Source organism: Thunnus albacares, chromosome 12 (assembly GCF_914725855.1).
Source record: "Thunnus albacares chromosome 12, fThuAlb1.1, whole genome shotgun sequence".
Classification (NCBI taxonomy): domain Eukaryota; kingdom Metazoa; phylum Chordata; class Actinopteri; order Scombriformes; family Scombridae; genus Thunnus; species Thunnus albacares.
In genome coordinates, this window is record NC_058117.1 from 27,424,919 (window position 1) to 27,439,371 (window position 14,453).

Sequence of the window (14,453 nt, forward strand, 5' to 3'; positions counted from 1 at the left end):
AAAAACTTCACACCTTGTCCATTAAAATGCATAGAAGCCAGTGGATCCACACATATATCCAGCTGATATCTGAGCGAGAAGCAGAGAGCCGTGAGCTTGATCCCAGCTGGAGATCATCTCTGATTCTATTTCATGGTGATAACTCTACATAACAATATTCAGCAGGATGATATTATGTAAAGGCACAATGTATGTGTGTGTGTGTGGTGTGTGTGATCCATAATGCATCACTGAGTCAGGGAAAGAAATCTCAGAGCTGCAGCTGCAGATGGTTCACTTTTTTCTTCATTGAACTGAAAGTTTCTATAGCCATTCATGTTTTGAGGGAATGTCATGCCCTTTGGGTTATTGTATCCTCCTAAAATCCTCATTGTAAACAGCTTTTTCTGGAAACTATAGAAAAAACTCTGCTTCGCCAAGGTGGTAATGGTTTTGGCCCTCTCTTTTGTTTGTTAGTTTGTTGAATATCTCAAAAAAGTAACACATTTCAGTGAGATTTGGTAGAAAGTAAGGCCAAGCACAATGGAAATGATGTTTTTTCATAAAAAGATGATGTATTTCTTGACACTGAGAGATGTAAGTTTCTATTTTTAAAAATCACACATTTAAAAGATCATATAGATGTTGTGGAGGTTTGCAGTATAAATGAGGAAAACAAGATATATTATAGAAAATGTGCTTTTTCTGATACATAAACCACAAGAAACAGAATGACATTATTGTTGGTCAGTGACCCAAACCCAACAGAGTCTTCAACAATGTTACAATATGTTTTCAGGATTTTCTTTCACAAACAGCTTCAGTGTCACATTGATCATAAATGCATTTTTCTGGAACAGTATTAGCAGGTTTTGAATGTGGTTTAATGGAGGCAAGAGATGAACAGACAACCAGCAACATCACAAACACTGAAGGAAGGAAGTCTTTCCACCTAAAAAAGCCACACGATTTCATCCTCCACCCCAACCAAAATTGAAAAGTCAGAGCTCACTGCAGACAATCAAAAGTGATGTTACCATGGAAACAGGCGGCAGAGGATCACCAACAGGCGGGGTGGGGGTTGGAGGGTGGTGGTGGGGGGGTGTATAGAGGGGTGTTGGACTGAAAGGAAACGCCCCGCCTGAGATTCAAGCTTGACAGAGGGAGACAGATCAAGAGTCAGACAGAGAGACAAAAGAGAAAGAACGAGAGAGATAGACGGAGTGGATGAAGACGGAGAGGGAAACATAAACTCAGACTACGTCCACAATAAATAAGCTAATTTTAAAAAACGCTGCTCGTGCTTCAGGTCATTCTCATCTCCATCCACACTGAAATGTCTCAATGATTTTGGTCTATAAACCACAAAATTGTGCATCACACTCAACATCTGCGTTTGCTAAATGCAAGTTCCTCTTACTCATTTTGACATGTTTCGCTAATCATACCGTACTTGCCATCCATGAGTGAGCATGCAAGAGTAGGACTCTCAAATTTATTTGGAATATATGAGTGACAATCATTTGTGAAATGTGACACATCACTTATGATGTTCGTGTAAACGCAAATCGCTTTTGTGAAACACGCCCATCACTGCCTAACCCTGTGTTTTATAAATCCAGACTAATTTACATATAATTCTGTTTCTGTCAAGTATAACGAGTATAAAACGGCATTGTGTCGTTTGATGCTTGTCGCGCAAACTTAATTCAACAGACGGAAGAAGTAATCAAGGTATCGGTGCTGAGATGTGACAATCATGGAAGAAAATGAGTCTTATCTTTTGTAACTCGACAGCAGGTTCGTGTGTCCGTCAAAGACAAAATAATGTGTTAAAATTGATGTTTTTCCTGAAGTGATGATGGGTATCGCCGCTGGGAAACAGGGCAGCGGAGAATCCTGACAAGCATCATTGCGGATCGGTGCGTTTTGCTGGTGCACCGCTGTGCTGAGATGTTCCAGTTTTGTGATTGTGAAATCGTCTGACAAAATAAAAAATGAATACAGCTTAATGCCGACACCTGTATGGTGTAATTGGCTACACTGACGTTTAAAATAAGTGATCACATAGAAGGTTAGAGGCAGATATTTGCCTTCTTAAATTTACTGCCACACAGACTCCACTGTGTCTGAGCAGGCTTACGTCATTTTATTCATCTACACTTCAAGCTACGTCTTCAGGTTCCAGAAACACCTGCTTAGTGTGGACGGAGAGAAGAAGAAGGAGGAGTCCTATTTTAGTGTGGACATATTCTAAATCAGAAATCATCAAGACGGACAGAAGGCGTAAGAGAGAGGAAGAGACAGATAGAGGGTGGGAAGAAGAAACACAAAAGCGACCAAGAGAGGAAGGGAAGCTCAGCGAGGAAGGTGGGGGTGGAGGTGGGGGGGGGGGGGGGGGGGGGGGGGGGGGGAGGAGGAGATCGAAGGCAGTCAAGCAAACCATGAGCAAGCAAAAAGGAGAGAGGTCATCTCAGGTCACTGGGCACAGCGAGGGGAGAGAAAGATGAAGGAGCAGAAAAGAAGGGGAGGAGAAGAAGGGGGGTGGAAAAAGAGGAGTAAGAGGGGCGGGAGGTGGGTCCATGAGGCCCCTTGGTTGCAGAATCACAGTCTCCAATGATCACTTTTGTGACTATGCAACTGGGCTTATATTACTAGCTGCAACATCACAAAAATGACACTGGCAACCGCTAGTTAGCTGGTAAAACAGGAGGGGGGGGAAAGGAGAGGATTTGTAAGCAATGCTTCGGCTCAGTCAGTCAGTTGTGAGTGAGGTTAAAAAAAAAAAAAAACCATGCCGGCATGAGCATAAAAGAAGGGAAGAGAGATATTTCATCCGACGCTTGTGTCCTCAAACCATCAAGGTGGAAAAAAAAAAGAGAAACACACAAAAAAGGGCAGGTTGTTATTGTGAAAAGAACCATATCCCCGGTAATAAAAGTGAAAAATATCTCCCTCTTCGCTTTCTTCATTGTGTTCTGACCCCGCCGCCCTGTGAGTAAAGGCAATATTTCCTAACTGATGGTGGGTGGTGACGCCCACCAGACCCCTTTTATAATAGCTGTGACCACAAACTCTCACTCTCGATATGTCACCTAATTGATGTGCGCCAACACCGAGCCTATATATATATAAAACTGAGTCGGGGTCTGTCGCTCGAGAAAATCCACAGTGAATCGCAGAGAAGGGGCTGGGGCGGCTCCCACCTAATAGGCAATACAGTATATCAGTTTAAAAGAGGTCGAAGGGGAGAAGGAAGGGAGGCGGATATAAAGGCGCCGGTGATAAAGGATCACTCCGGCAGAGTTCCCTCAATGCATCCTGAATTACACTGTTATCAACTAGCAAATACCCTGGATATTTGTGGATATATAGATATTTTTCTACCGGCTTCTCAGGGTCACGAGTCAGAACTCTTGGAGATGTGAGAGGTTTCCAGTTATGATGTGAGCGACAAAAAGCCACTCAAAGCCTTTGTGGTTTAGAAGGAGACAAACAAGTTTGATGCTTTCTATTTAACTTCCTTCACTTTGTTTAAATAAAAAAAAAACCAAAAAGCGCTTTCTCTCATTTATTCTACTTTACAGCCCTGTCAGTCTTCCAACTGTAATAGCTCAAGAAAAGCATAAAAATGATGATGAAAAATTCCACCTTTGAATACTTTCACACCGTTACATGACTTTGATGTTCAATGCATTTCAGGGCTTATTTTGTAAGATTGTAATTTACATTTATGGTGCCCACTTTCCTGCCTTTTGTACTTCAATTTCAGGTTTGTGAATTCCTACATTTCCCCGAATACCTTTCAACAACCCTCTGACAACTTTGCATGGACTTGTCATAGATGTACTGTACATAGCGACAACTCTAAGTGGTACAGACAACCATTAATACAAAAATACATTTTCAGCAACTACAGCACAGCTCTCAGGTGTTTCTCATGTCTATCTACAAGCAGACCTCTTTACTTTATTATTCTCCACAGGCTGCTTTAGAAAGGACTTTCAAAAGTTTTCTTTGAGGCTGACTTAAACCTCGACGCTGCCGCTATCAACATTAAAAGCAGGCTTAAGTGCTTTGTGTACTTCAAATAAAGAGGAGTTCCAACAAACTCTTCAAGTAAAATGTTAAAAAAAAGTCTTTATTACTTGGCCAGCATAGAAAAATATGTTGCAAACTACTCTGTGTGGGTGCGTTTGTGGCATTTACCCAGTCATGCACACTCACCCACATGTTAGAGGCTAACCCTAGCCGGTGGCGGTCTGTGAATTCCAAGAATACAATTGGCAGAATTCATGGTGGGAAGCCGGTGAGGGATCATATCCTTGCTGCTGCACTAGCAACTCCGACTGGTTGGGGTGTGGTCACATGGCTGTCCCTTCCTACGCCGATAGCTAACAGTGGACTGTCCAGAGCCGTCGGACAAACTGAGTTGGGAAATCCTCCCCTTTAAATCAACTTAACTTAATAACAAGAAGTATTAGTTTAGTTTTCTGAAGGAGTTCCCTACCTGCGGAAGTCGAGGAGCGTCCGGCTGGTCTCTGGGACGTTCTGGTTGAGCCAGGTCAGGAAGTGGAACTGAGTGACTGTCCGCGTCTCGTTGGTCTGCATGTTCTTCAGGTAGAAGCTACGAACCAGGAAGTCGTCGCACCAGATGTGTTCGGACACCAGGTTCACCTACGAGGACACGCAAACGGACAATGAACACACATGTATACAACGTTTACTAGACTTAGTTTAGTCATTAAATCAAATCACAGCAAACTTTATGGGCACCAAATCGAGATAAGTGAGAGTAAAAGTAAACTGTCTCTAAAATCAACTTATATGAAGGTATTAGTCTATTTACTGTGCTGTAGCAATAAAATCCATACTTTCAGACAGACATAATTGATAGATTGCTGGCTTGAGAAATAATACTGTTGTTATTATTAATTTAATACTAGGCAATAATCTTTTGGAATGAATAATATAACATTTTCAACGGCCTTTATAATCTTTCCTTGTTAAGGTCAAATACGTTATTTGACTTGAATTAACCAGTCATCTAAAATGCAATGTAGCTCTTTAAGTATGAGATGATTCTTCTGGAGAAAGAAAATGACAGAAATATTTATGTTTTCACTTTACAAATCTGATTTACGTGTTTCATAGCATCAAAGGATAATGATATAAAGTTATAGTTGGATTGATAAACACACACTACCCCACACTGACAGTTGAAGTTACGGTGAATGAGTCATTTTACCTCGTAAATGTGGTAGAGGTTAGATCCCTCGTCGGGCCAGTAATGGTAGCACTGCTTCACCCCGCTCTCGACGAGTGGCGTCAGCATAACAATGACCACGCAGCCGTTCTCCCATACCATCTGCAGACAAAACACACACACACTCAAGTAAGACTCTCCCCATTTTGGTACACACACCCTGGAGGCAGGAAAGTGCTTCTGATATAACAAGGCAGGAGCAACATCACTATCTTGAATTGTCTCTTACATTTTGAAGGAATTAAAAGATAATGTCACAACACTCAGCCATTTATTAAGAGTAGGAGTCACGTTATTGAGGAGAGAAAAAGCCGTAGACACTTTACCAAATCTGTTAGTAGCATATTAGTCAAATTATGTGCTGTTTTTTTTATTGGAGGGGTAGATGTGTCTGTTTTGGGGGTGGGAGGGTCATTGCTTAGAAAATGAAATCTTACTTTGAAACCGAACACTTCCAGACATGTTTACCGTGTTTCAAACTTTGGTAAGAAACAACAAGCAAGTCAAGCTTCGTGGCTTGCAGAGTAATTGCTGTCGGGGCCGTTCCCTCCCCCAACTGTGTCATTCTACTCAGCACACGGTCATATTTTCCTGCTGGCAGTCATATTCTCACAGCCGGAGGGTGGGCTGGCTCTGGAGATCCATTCGACTCAGATCAGAGGTAACACTCAGCCGTTAATGGAAGCTATAAAACAATACTGCTCCCACATCATCACATTAGATAATCAAGATGGCCGCACCTGCCGTTCGGTCAGGAGCGCTGCCACACCTTGACAGAGATTTAACCAGTGTTAATTGCAGCTGGGTTTTGAGTTACTGCACCAGCGCACACTTTCCTCTCAGCCCCCACTGCTTCACTGATTGGTCTCATGGATCTAAAGATGTGACGGTGCACTTTTTTGAGAAATGGTGTTAATTTGCTTTAGCTGACAGAGTGAGAACTCCACTGGTGCTGGGAGGACATGTTCCCTCTTTTAAAACTTGAGGTTTGTTAAAATGCAAATTGTATTTATACCCTTATTTATCCAAGAAGAAAAGTTAACTGCACACGATGCGTTTTTCTAGATTTGCTCTGAATCACACAGTTCTCTGTATTAAACCCTCTAAGCAGGATATTGAGGGGTATTTGACTTCAGTACTGCTCAAGGGCACCTCAGCAGTTGTTGTGTAAAGCGATGTACTGTACAGTATGTGGTGCAATAACTTCCTGATTAAGGAGTCTGATAAGACACAGTAATGCGGGTAAAGTCGACCGGGCCACAACACAACAAGAAGCCTGAGTAAAGCCTGAATACAAAGGCCTGTTCAGCACAGAGAAGCCACTTAATGAACCTGACATGAATCCATGATGAGCTCTGAGATTCTGACACAATACGACAAAAACGTTGGTATTAATGATACGAATTTTGAGGCACACATTTACTGTCTATTCCATCGCATCATACTCGAAAATGTATATTATGTATTTAAGTTTAGCCAAAATAAAAACCCAAGAAGTCTGTTCACAAAAAGTATTTAGAAACTACTAAACTATTATGTAAAAACAGTGTCAATATGCTTCAAACGAAATGCTTGTTGGACCGTCAAAGAATTTCTGAAACGTCTCCCGACACCCTTTCAATGTCAGGATTGAGGCGGCTGTGTCCAACAATTAAAGTAACTTTCTGACACCGACTAGTCTGACTAGCATGTCATGCAGCACTTGGAAGGTGTGCAGAGTTGTGAAAGTACGCAGGATTTAAACTTTTCTCTCAAGCTCTCTTGTTTGTACAAGCAAGCTTTGTGCCCCATCTTCGATTGTAGCTGTTTGGAACAGGTATAAAAACTATAAAAACCTAAAACTGAGCAAAAGAAGGAGGAAGAGAAGTAGAAATGAAGAGGTTTCATCAAGAATGAACAAAGATTGTCCACAACTTATACACCCGCAAACAGGCACTTACAGACAATAACCAACAACTTCCCTTCCCTGAAAGAGGAGCAATATCCAGACCTCAGTAGGGATTACTGGTGAGAGAGGGGGAGAGGGGGGGAAGTGCTGTAATGGGGTTAAAGTTCATTCTTTGATCCCCCTGAGGAGACCTCCGGAGCTGGGAGGAAATGTGGGGGGTTTTGGTGGTGCTAATGGATGCTATGTGAAAACCATAGAGAGCACCTTGAAGTGTATGATGTAATCACACAAAACACACAGAAAGATTTCATTGTATCACAGCACAGCATTATCAATATTTGTGGAGCTTTTAGCAATTAAAAATTAATCTGAAGAGAGCAGACAATAATATATAATCCCACTAAGATGTAATATGACTTTCAGTTATTGGCAGTAGGTTTTTAAAATTAAAAATCAGACGTTTGGATTTTGTGTCCTTGGTGTTTTCACATTGCATCGGAAAGGACGTTTTCCTCTTTGGTGAAATATAAAGACAACATATGAGAGATTCCTTGGCACGTTTTAAATGAGCTGTCTTTTACATTTCAATTCAAGTTGATGAGCAGTAGCAGAAGAAGCAGCAGCGAATCTATGAGAGCCTGAGATTTCTCATTTTCCTGCCTGCATGGTAACTGGCACGAGTGGGAATACAGCAGGGACAGAACTTGTTTGACAAGGGGACCTTTCCTTCCAACAACCCTGTAACACACACACACACACATGCACACACACACACCTTCCCCACTGCTCCTCCCTCGACACACACATATACACCATGACTGCAGAATAACTTATCGATCTCCTAGCCTGAGATTCAAACCCAATCCAACATTTGGGACAGCGGGAAAAGTGTTCGCCATCCCCTGCATTAACAATATGTCCCATTGTACACTGGTTTGTGTGTGTGTGTGTGTGTGTGTGTGTGTGTGTGTGTGTGTGTCTGCGCAGTGGCGGAGGTGTTGCTGGGCAGGGAGCATGATGGTGAAGGAGAGTTTAATAACGACATCCACAGAACAGGCTAGCCTCTCGTGTGGCTCGCTGCACTAATAAAAATCGGCTAACTCTTGTTTAAGAGAGGAAAAAGTATTGATTTTTGTGTTGCGTGTGTGTGTGTGTGTGTGTGTGTGTGTGTGTGTGTGTGTGTTTCTTACCTGCCAGAAATCAGCCACAGTGGAGGGCAGGGGGCCTTGAGTGGCAATGTAGGCTGGGTTCCTGGGATCATGATCCATCTGAAGAGAGAGGAAAAAGGGGGGAAACAAAGGGATTATGAAATGCGTCATGTTTTTATTGTCTCAAAACTTGATGTTTATACCTCGTGTTAATTTTATTAACCTTTATTTAACCAGGATAGTCTCTTAAGATCTCTTTTTTGAGAGAGTCCAAATATCAGTACAGTTTACAGCAAAAATAAACAAGGAAATAAAAAAATACATTACAGGATAAAAAAAAAACAAGATGCAATTAACTGTAATAAGGTATGAGGTCCTTTAGGTCCTTTAAGCTGCATCCATCTGAATCCCCCTCCCCTACCAAGTGTGTAGGAGAACCTACGGTGTCTGCAAAACTCAGGGAAAAACACAAAAGGCCCTCTAGAGCCAGTGTTCGGTTTGTCCGTTCTGGGCTACTGTAGAAACACGGTGGTGCAAAATGGCGGGCTCCATGGGAGAGGAGCCGCTCCCTATGTAGATATAAAGGGCTGATTATAAGGTAATGAAAACACAACGATTCTTATTTTCAGGTGATTATACACTAAGTCTGGTCTGCTAGATGCAACTAAATGCATCTACACACTGCACCTTTAAGTTGTAAAGTATGAATGAAAAAAACTGGCACTAATTCAGAGTCATCAAAAAAACATTAATGACTTGCTGTTTAAAACTTGTTCAGGGCAAATGATTGACATTGCTACATTTTCTGAAGTTAATGTCACCACAACTTTACAAGTGTTACCTTAATTGCTGCAGTGATCCAGTTTAACTTACTGTAAATTTATACAGTAATTCAAGAGAGTGAAAACTTGTGGTTGTGACATTATAAAATTTTAACTTACTCCCTGTTGTAGGTTAACAGTAGTAGTATTAACAATTGGAATAACATCAAAGGCAAATCTACCAAAGACTGTTGCCTTGAAATTTTCAGTTTTCTGATTTTTTTAAATTTTTCAGTGAAAACCTTCTTTTCAAAGTCTTTCAATGTAAGTACTAGAGAATAAATCAACTATTCTGGTCCTGGGAAAGTAGGTTGCATGTTGAGTTTGAGGAAAACTTAAAGCAAAATAACAAGTGAGGGCCAGTTTAGCTCAGCATACAGCTGTACTGTGATGAGTTAGTGCTCTGAGACCTGTTATAAACTTCACTGCACTATAATATAAAGTATCCTACAAGTGCAATAATGTGGCAGCAGCATTAACTCGCTGCATTTATTCATGTCAATTTGCAAAAGCGCCCCCCGCTCTCCCGAATAACCTTAAAAACTTCCACCTCTGTTTTCTTCTCTTTGCAGAAAAATCTATTTACATTTGAGACATTTTACAGAGCAGATAAGGACAGATTGTCTTGCTCAAGGATACTTTATTCTGTATGACTCATGACAGGTGATAAATACATTTGTTATTAGAATCAAACCGGGGATTGTCACGTTACAGAACGGCCTTTGAGCACCATGACAGACAAGAAGACCTCTCTCCATCAATCATTCTTATTGACTTCGTATATTATACATAAGTTTGCAAGGATACATATTTAACAGATTCACAGCTGGAAGTGTCTCGGTGAGGGAGGTGAGAGTGCTTTTCAGTAACTTCTTCCTTAACTTAATGGAAATTACAGAAGGATGGCGTGGGCGTCGAGAGCAAAAGACAGGAGACGAACGTGAGGTGAATTTGCTAGGACGTGAGTGACACCCCTGCCTATTACCATGCAAATTGTATGGTAAATGTAATAATTGGCAAGACCAATTTAGCTGGAAGCAATTACAGAGGGAAGACAGATAATTTCTGGGGCTTTTCCGTGCACAAAATTGTCTTTAATGGTCCTCTGTTCCCTTTATGAATGCCAAACAATAATGCACTTCTAATGAACTTAAAATGTAGTATCTCGGAGAGAGAAAAGGTGACATGGTGCGAGGGTGTTTTTGCTCATTAAAATATCTGCAGCCAGAATTGCGTCATGGACAAAAAAAAAATAGCTGGAGGCACAAGTTTAAGATATCAGAAGATAATTGCACAAGGGGGTTATGCATACATTAAATGGCCGAAAGTATGTGGACACCATTTTTCTGCATGTTTCCTTTGGTCTGGAGTGTTTTCTCCTGGTTTTCGCTTGTTCCAATTGAAGGAACTCTTAATGTTACATGCAGAATACGATGATATCTTAGACAATAGTGTTTGTTTCAGTGTGACAATGAACCTGTGAACAATGTGAGGCCCACAAAGAAATGATTTTCCCACTTCGGTGTGGAAGAACGTGACTTGCCTGCACAGAACCCTGACCTCAACCCCATCCAACACCTTTGGGATGAACCAGCAAGGCCTCATCAACCAACATCAGTGTTAGACCTCGCTAATGCTCTTGTGGCTGAATAGTAACAAATCCCTGCAGCCAGGTTCAAAAATCTGTTGGAAAGCCTGAAACCAGAAGAGTGGAGACGTATAGCAGAATATTACAGCTTGATTTATGGTCGATCAGAACTGGTGTTGACCGCCAACGTTGGTAATATGAACACGGTATCGTTTAAATACCAGGATAACATATTTTCAGACAGTCTCTCCTGGAAGGCAGTCATAGTGTTGCATTTGGTAGTTCACATTAAAAGTGACAGAAATAGTTGTGTCATGAATTAAAAAGGAGAGCTAGAAAGAGAAACCCTGACTCCTTTCTCACCTCCACGCAGCTGTGAATGTCGGCTCATCAGTGTCGGAAAGTGATAGAAATAGCCTCGCACAGCCTTCGCCGTTGGAAAGTTGTAGCAGGAGGGGGTTTCTGAAGTTTTTTGACTATCCAACAGGCTCGTCTGAAGGAGTATACTAAGTATATTGAGCCCGTTAATGCTCATAGTCGTGGAATTACATTTCCAACAATTAAATACAAGTGTCCAAACTCTTTTGGCCATGTAGTATATATATTGAACAGAAGATGAGATGCCTTTACGCTGGCTTTTTCACACTTTTATTCTTGAATAAGCAGTTAATACTGAACTTTACTTGTGCAGAAGGTATAATAGGTATAAGAACTGAAGGTATAATGTTCAAATGTGTTCAAATTCATGTGATTAAAGTCAAAATTCTGACGATACTGAATTAAATAACTAAACAACCTCTGCACAGTCCAGGTTGGTGCAGTCTAGGAAGTAATAGGAGAAAAGATCTGGAGGGATTCTCAAAGAAATAACAAAATACCTCATCTCGTCCAGGGTGACAAGGTGTAGGAAATAGAGAGAGAAACACCAGAAAGGACAGAGAAGGAGAAAGAAATTGGCATGGAGGAAAAACAAGAAAGAGAGTAGAAAATAAGAGGTGAGGGGGGTGGGGGTGGGGGGGGGAAGATGGCACAGCAAAAACCTGACGAGTTGAAGGTGAAACGGGAGAGAAAAGGAAGAGAAATTCAGGCGAGAGGATGATGAAAGAAAGAGAGACATAGCGAGCGGAGTCTGCACACTTGACATTTCTCTTTTAATCTCTCTCTCTCTCTTTCTCTCTCTCTCTCTGTCTCCTTTTCAATCTCTGTGGACACACAATGCTTCCTGACATCTCAAAGTGTCTCCAGAATTAAACCCTGCCATTAATGACACTGCGAGTGTGTGTGTGTGTGTGTGTGTGTGTGTGTGTGTGTCACAAAGGACAACTATCTTTCTCCCTCTATCACATACACGCGCTCCTCCTTAATGAGGAACAAAAGAGGAGGATGTGACAGCTGCAATTATCCCTGTTGTTGTTTTTTTTTTTTGTCTTTTCTTTGGAGGCAACGAAAAGGAGTCAAATTTTATGCATACATGCCTGTGTGTGTGTGTGTGTGTGTGTGTGTGTGTGTGTGTGTGTGTGATCAGCTTCACTCTGTCTGATGAAGTTTTATGATGAAACCGACTGTTACTACAGTCTGACACCTCAGTGGGGGGGACTGTGTGTGTGTGTGTGCGTGTGTGTGTGTGTGTGTGTGTGTGTGTGTTGGCAGCTACATGGATTAGCTGAAATTGTGAATCTACATATTAGGAAATAAAACAACTTCTACTGTTCTCTATTCTCTATCCTCATATCAGACAGGCCTAACTCTAAACCTACTTCTATGACCTCGCCTTTCATTGATTTTGTTTTACCCCCATGATTTTATCCCTTCTCTAGAATTTGTCTTTTACTCCTTTACTATGTCTTAACTGATATTTATCCTGTTTAATATGTATGTGTGTGTGTATATGTATGTATACGTTTATGTTTGTATGCATATATATACACATGCATATGTATATGTATATATATATGTACGTGTCTTGTGCATATATATATATCTGTATCTATGTTTTACATTTCTTTTGTAAAGCACTTTGAGCTGCATTTATGTCATGAAAGATGCTCTATAAATAAAGCTTATTATTATTATTATTATTATTATTATTATTATTCTCTATTCTGGACAGTTTCCTTTCGCTTTTTTCCAGTATGTCTTCTGAACATTTATCTGTTTTCTTTCTACTCAAAAGTTGAAAGTTTGATTGTGCTCCTTTTCTTACCATTACTTTTCACACCATCTGTCTAGTCTTTACTGTATATTCAAGGAGAATTCAAAAATGATGGAGACAATCATGTCAAGTACTGGAAACTGTTCGAAGTGATGCCTGTGGATTATTCAGAGTAATCAGGACTTTGAGTTTGAGTGCTTTGAATGCCTCAAATGAAATTACATTCAGTTATATTGTATCTGGGTGGCAGCAGACATAGTAGATATCACAAAACTGTTTTTTTTTGTTCACAGGAGGGGAGTATTGATAATGTTGGTGAGGTTTCTGTACAGTCCATTTTGTTACCTTTTATCCACATTTCACAATATTTCTAGTCACAATGAGTCACCACATTTGCTTTACTTTCCAAAAAATTACCTAGAACTTGTGATATTCAGATGTTTGTTGGATACCCAAATGACAAAATAGGTGATTTTTTAATGCTTTCCAAAAGTGTTTTCTTTCTTTTTGGTCAAGGTTTGGTTCTTCTTGAGGTTTAGTGAAAATTATAATCAAGGTTAAAAGAAAACCAGCAGCGACTGTTGGCAGGAGACGACCAGACAACTGCAAGAGATTGTTTGTAAGGAAAATAAAACATCATTTTAAGGCATTTAAACATCAAAACTAATTCATTTTTTGTTGATTACAATCTCTTAAAGAGTGACTTGTTTCAAGATTTCCCTTTGGAAATGAAAAGGCTTTTTTTTTTAAGTAAGCAGCATCGTCTGCCAGTGAAGTTTTACTAAAGACGTCTTAATATGTTTTGTATAAAGATGTTATTAAATTGGGGAAAGTAGATGCAAAATGAAAGGAATGACAGGAAAGACTTAATTTCCTTCAATGTGACTCCTTAATCAAAAATAGTGAATTTAGCTGTCAATAAAGGCTGATTCAAACTGTTATCAGCACACGACAAGCGTAAGAATAAGTGTGTGTGTGTGTGTGTGTGACTGTGTGTATGCATGATTGATTGGTACCTAAGTGATTGATTATGTCTTAGTAAGTGTGTGTGTGAGTGTACGAGGAAACTGTTGAGTCTATTTTAGAGTATCTGTGTGTGTGTGTGAAAGGAGAAAGTGAGTGATTGATTGTGTTTGTAGGTTCGTGCAACTGACTGACTGATTGGGTGTGTGTACACTGGGACTCTGAGTCAAAAACCAGTTGGCTCTCCTCGTGCATCATCGTGCATTACTTAAGTATTTCAATCAATTTTATTTGAAGCATATTCATAGTGATAATTATTTTATTGTATTCGTTTTCATTTACTTTTCTTTGCTGATTGTGGTAAGACTGTAAGGACTTAGTTAAGGGACGTCATCGGTGGGATGATGTGCTAATTATTTATATTGTCCAAAAGGAAGCTGAATGATGTCACTTCCTTCAGGTTAATGTGGAAAAAACATACATTTTTATCAAATTTCATGCAGCTAACCCACAGACTTTGATCTGAGTGAATTTGTATTTATATGACGTCTAGTTAAGGTTCAAGGGTTCAGTAACCGTTCAGCTTAAATTGAAAATTCAGCGGTCCTCACTGTCTTTACTGTCTTTGCTGCGGTCGTAGCAGATTGC

The 14,453-nt window shown here is 40.4% G+C and overlaps 1 protein-coding gene across 9 annotated transcripts in view; it reads right to left on the bottom strand.

The window, feature by feature from the left end:
• LOC122993274 (receptor-type tyrosine-protein phosphatase N2-like) overlaps window positions 1-14,453 on the bottom strand; it is a 249,860-nt gene that overhangs the window by 21,629 nt on the left and 213,778 nt on the right. For 8 of the 9 annotated variants that reach the window (XM_044367283.1, XM_044367282.1, XM_044367290.1 and 5 more), the window contains exons 17-19: window positions 8,324-8,401; window positions 5,228-5,347; window positions 4,490-4,656 (exon numbers count right to left, since the gene is read on the bottom strand). In XM_044367283.1, coding sequence (XP_044223218.1) covers window positions 4,490-4,656; window positions 5,228-5,347; window positions 8,324-8,401 — 365 coding nt within the window. Of the gene's footprint in view, window positions 1-4,206; window positions 4,407-4,489; window positions 4,657-5,227; window positions 5,348-8,323; window positions 8,402-14,453 lie in introns of all 9 variants that reach the window. The other variant, XR_006406371.1, reaches the window with a different exon arrangement.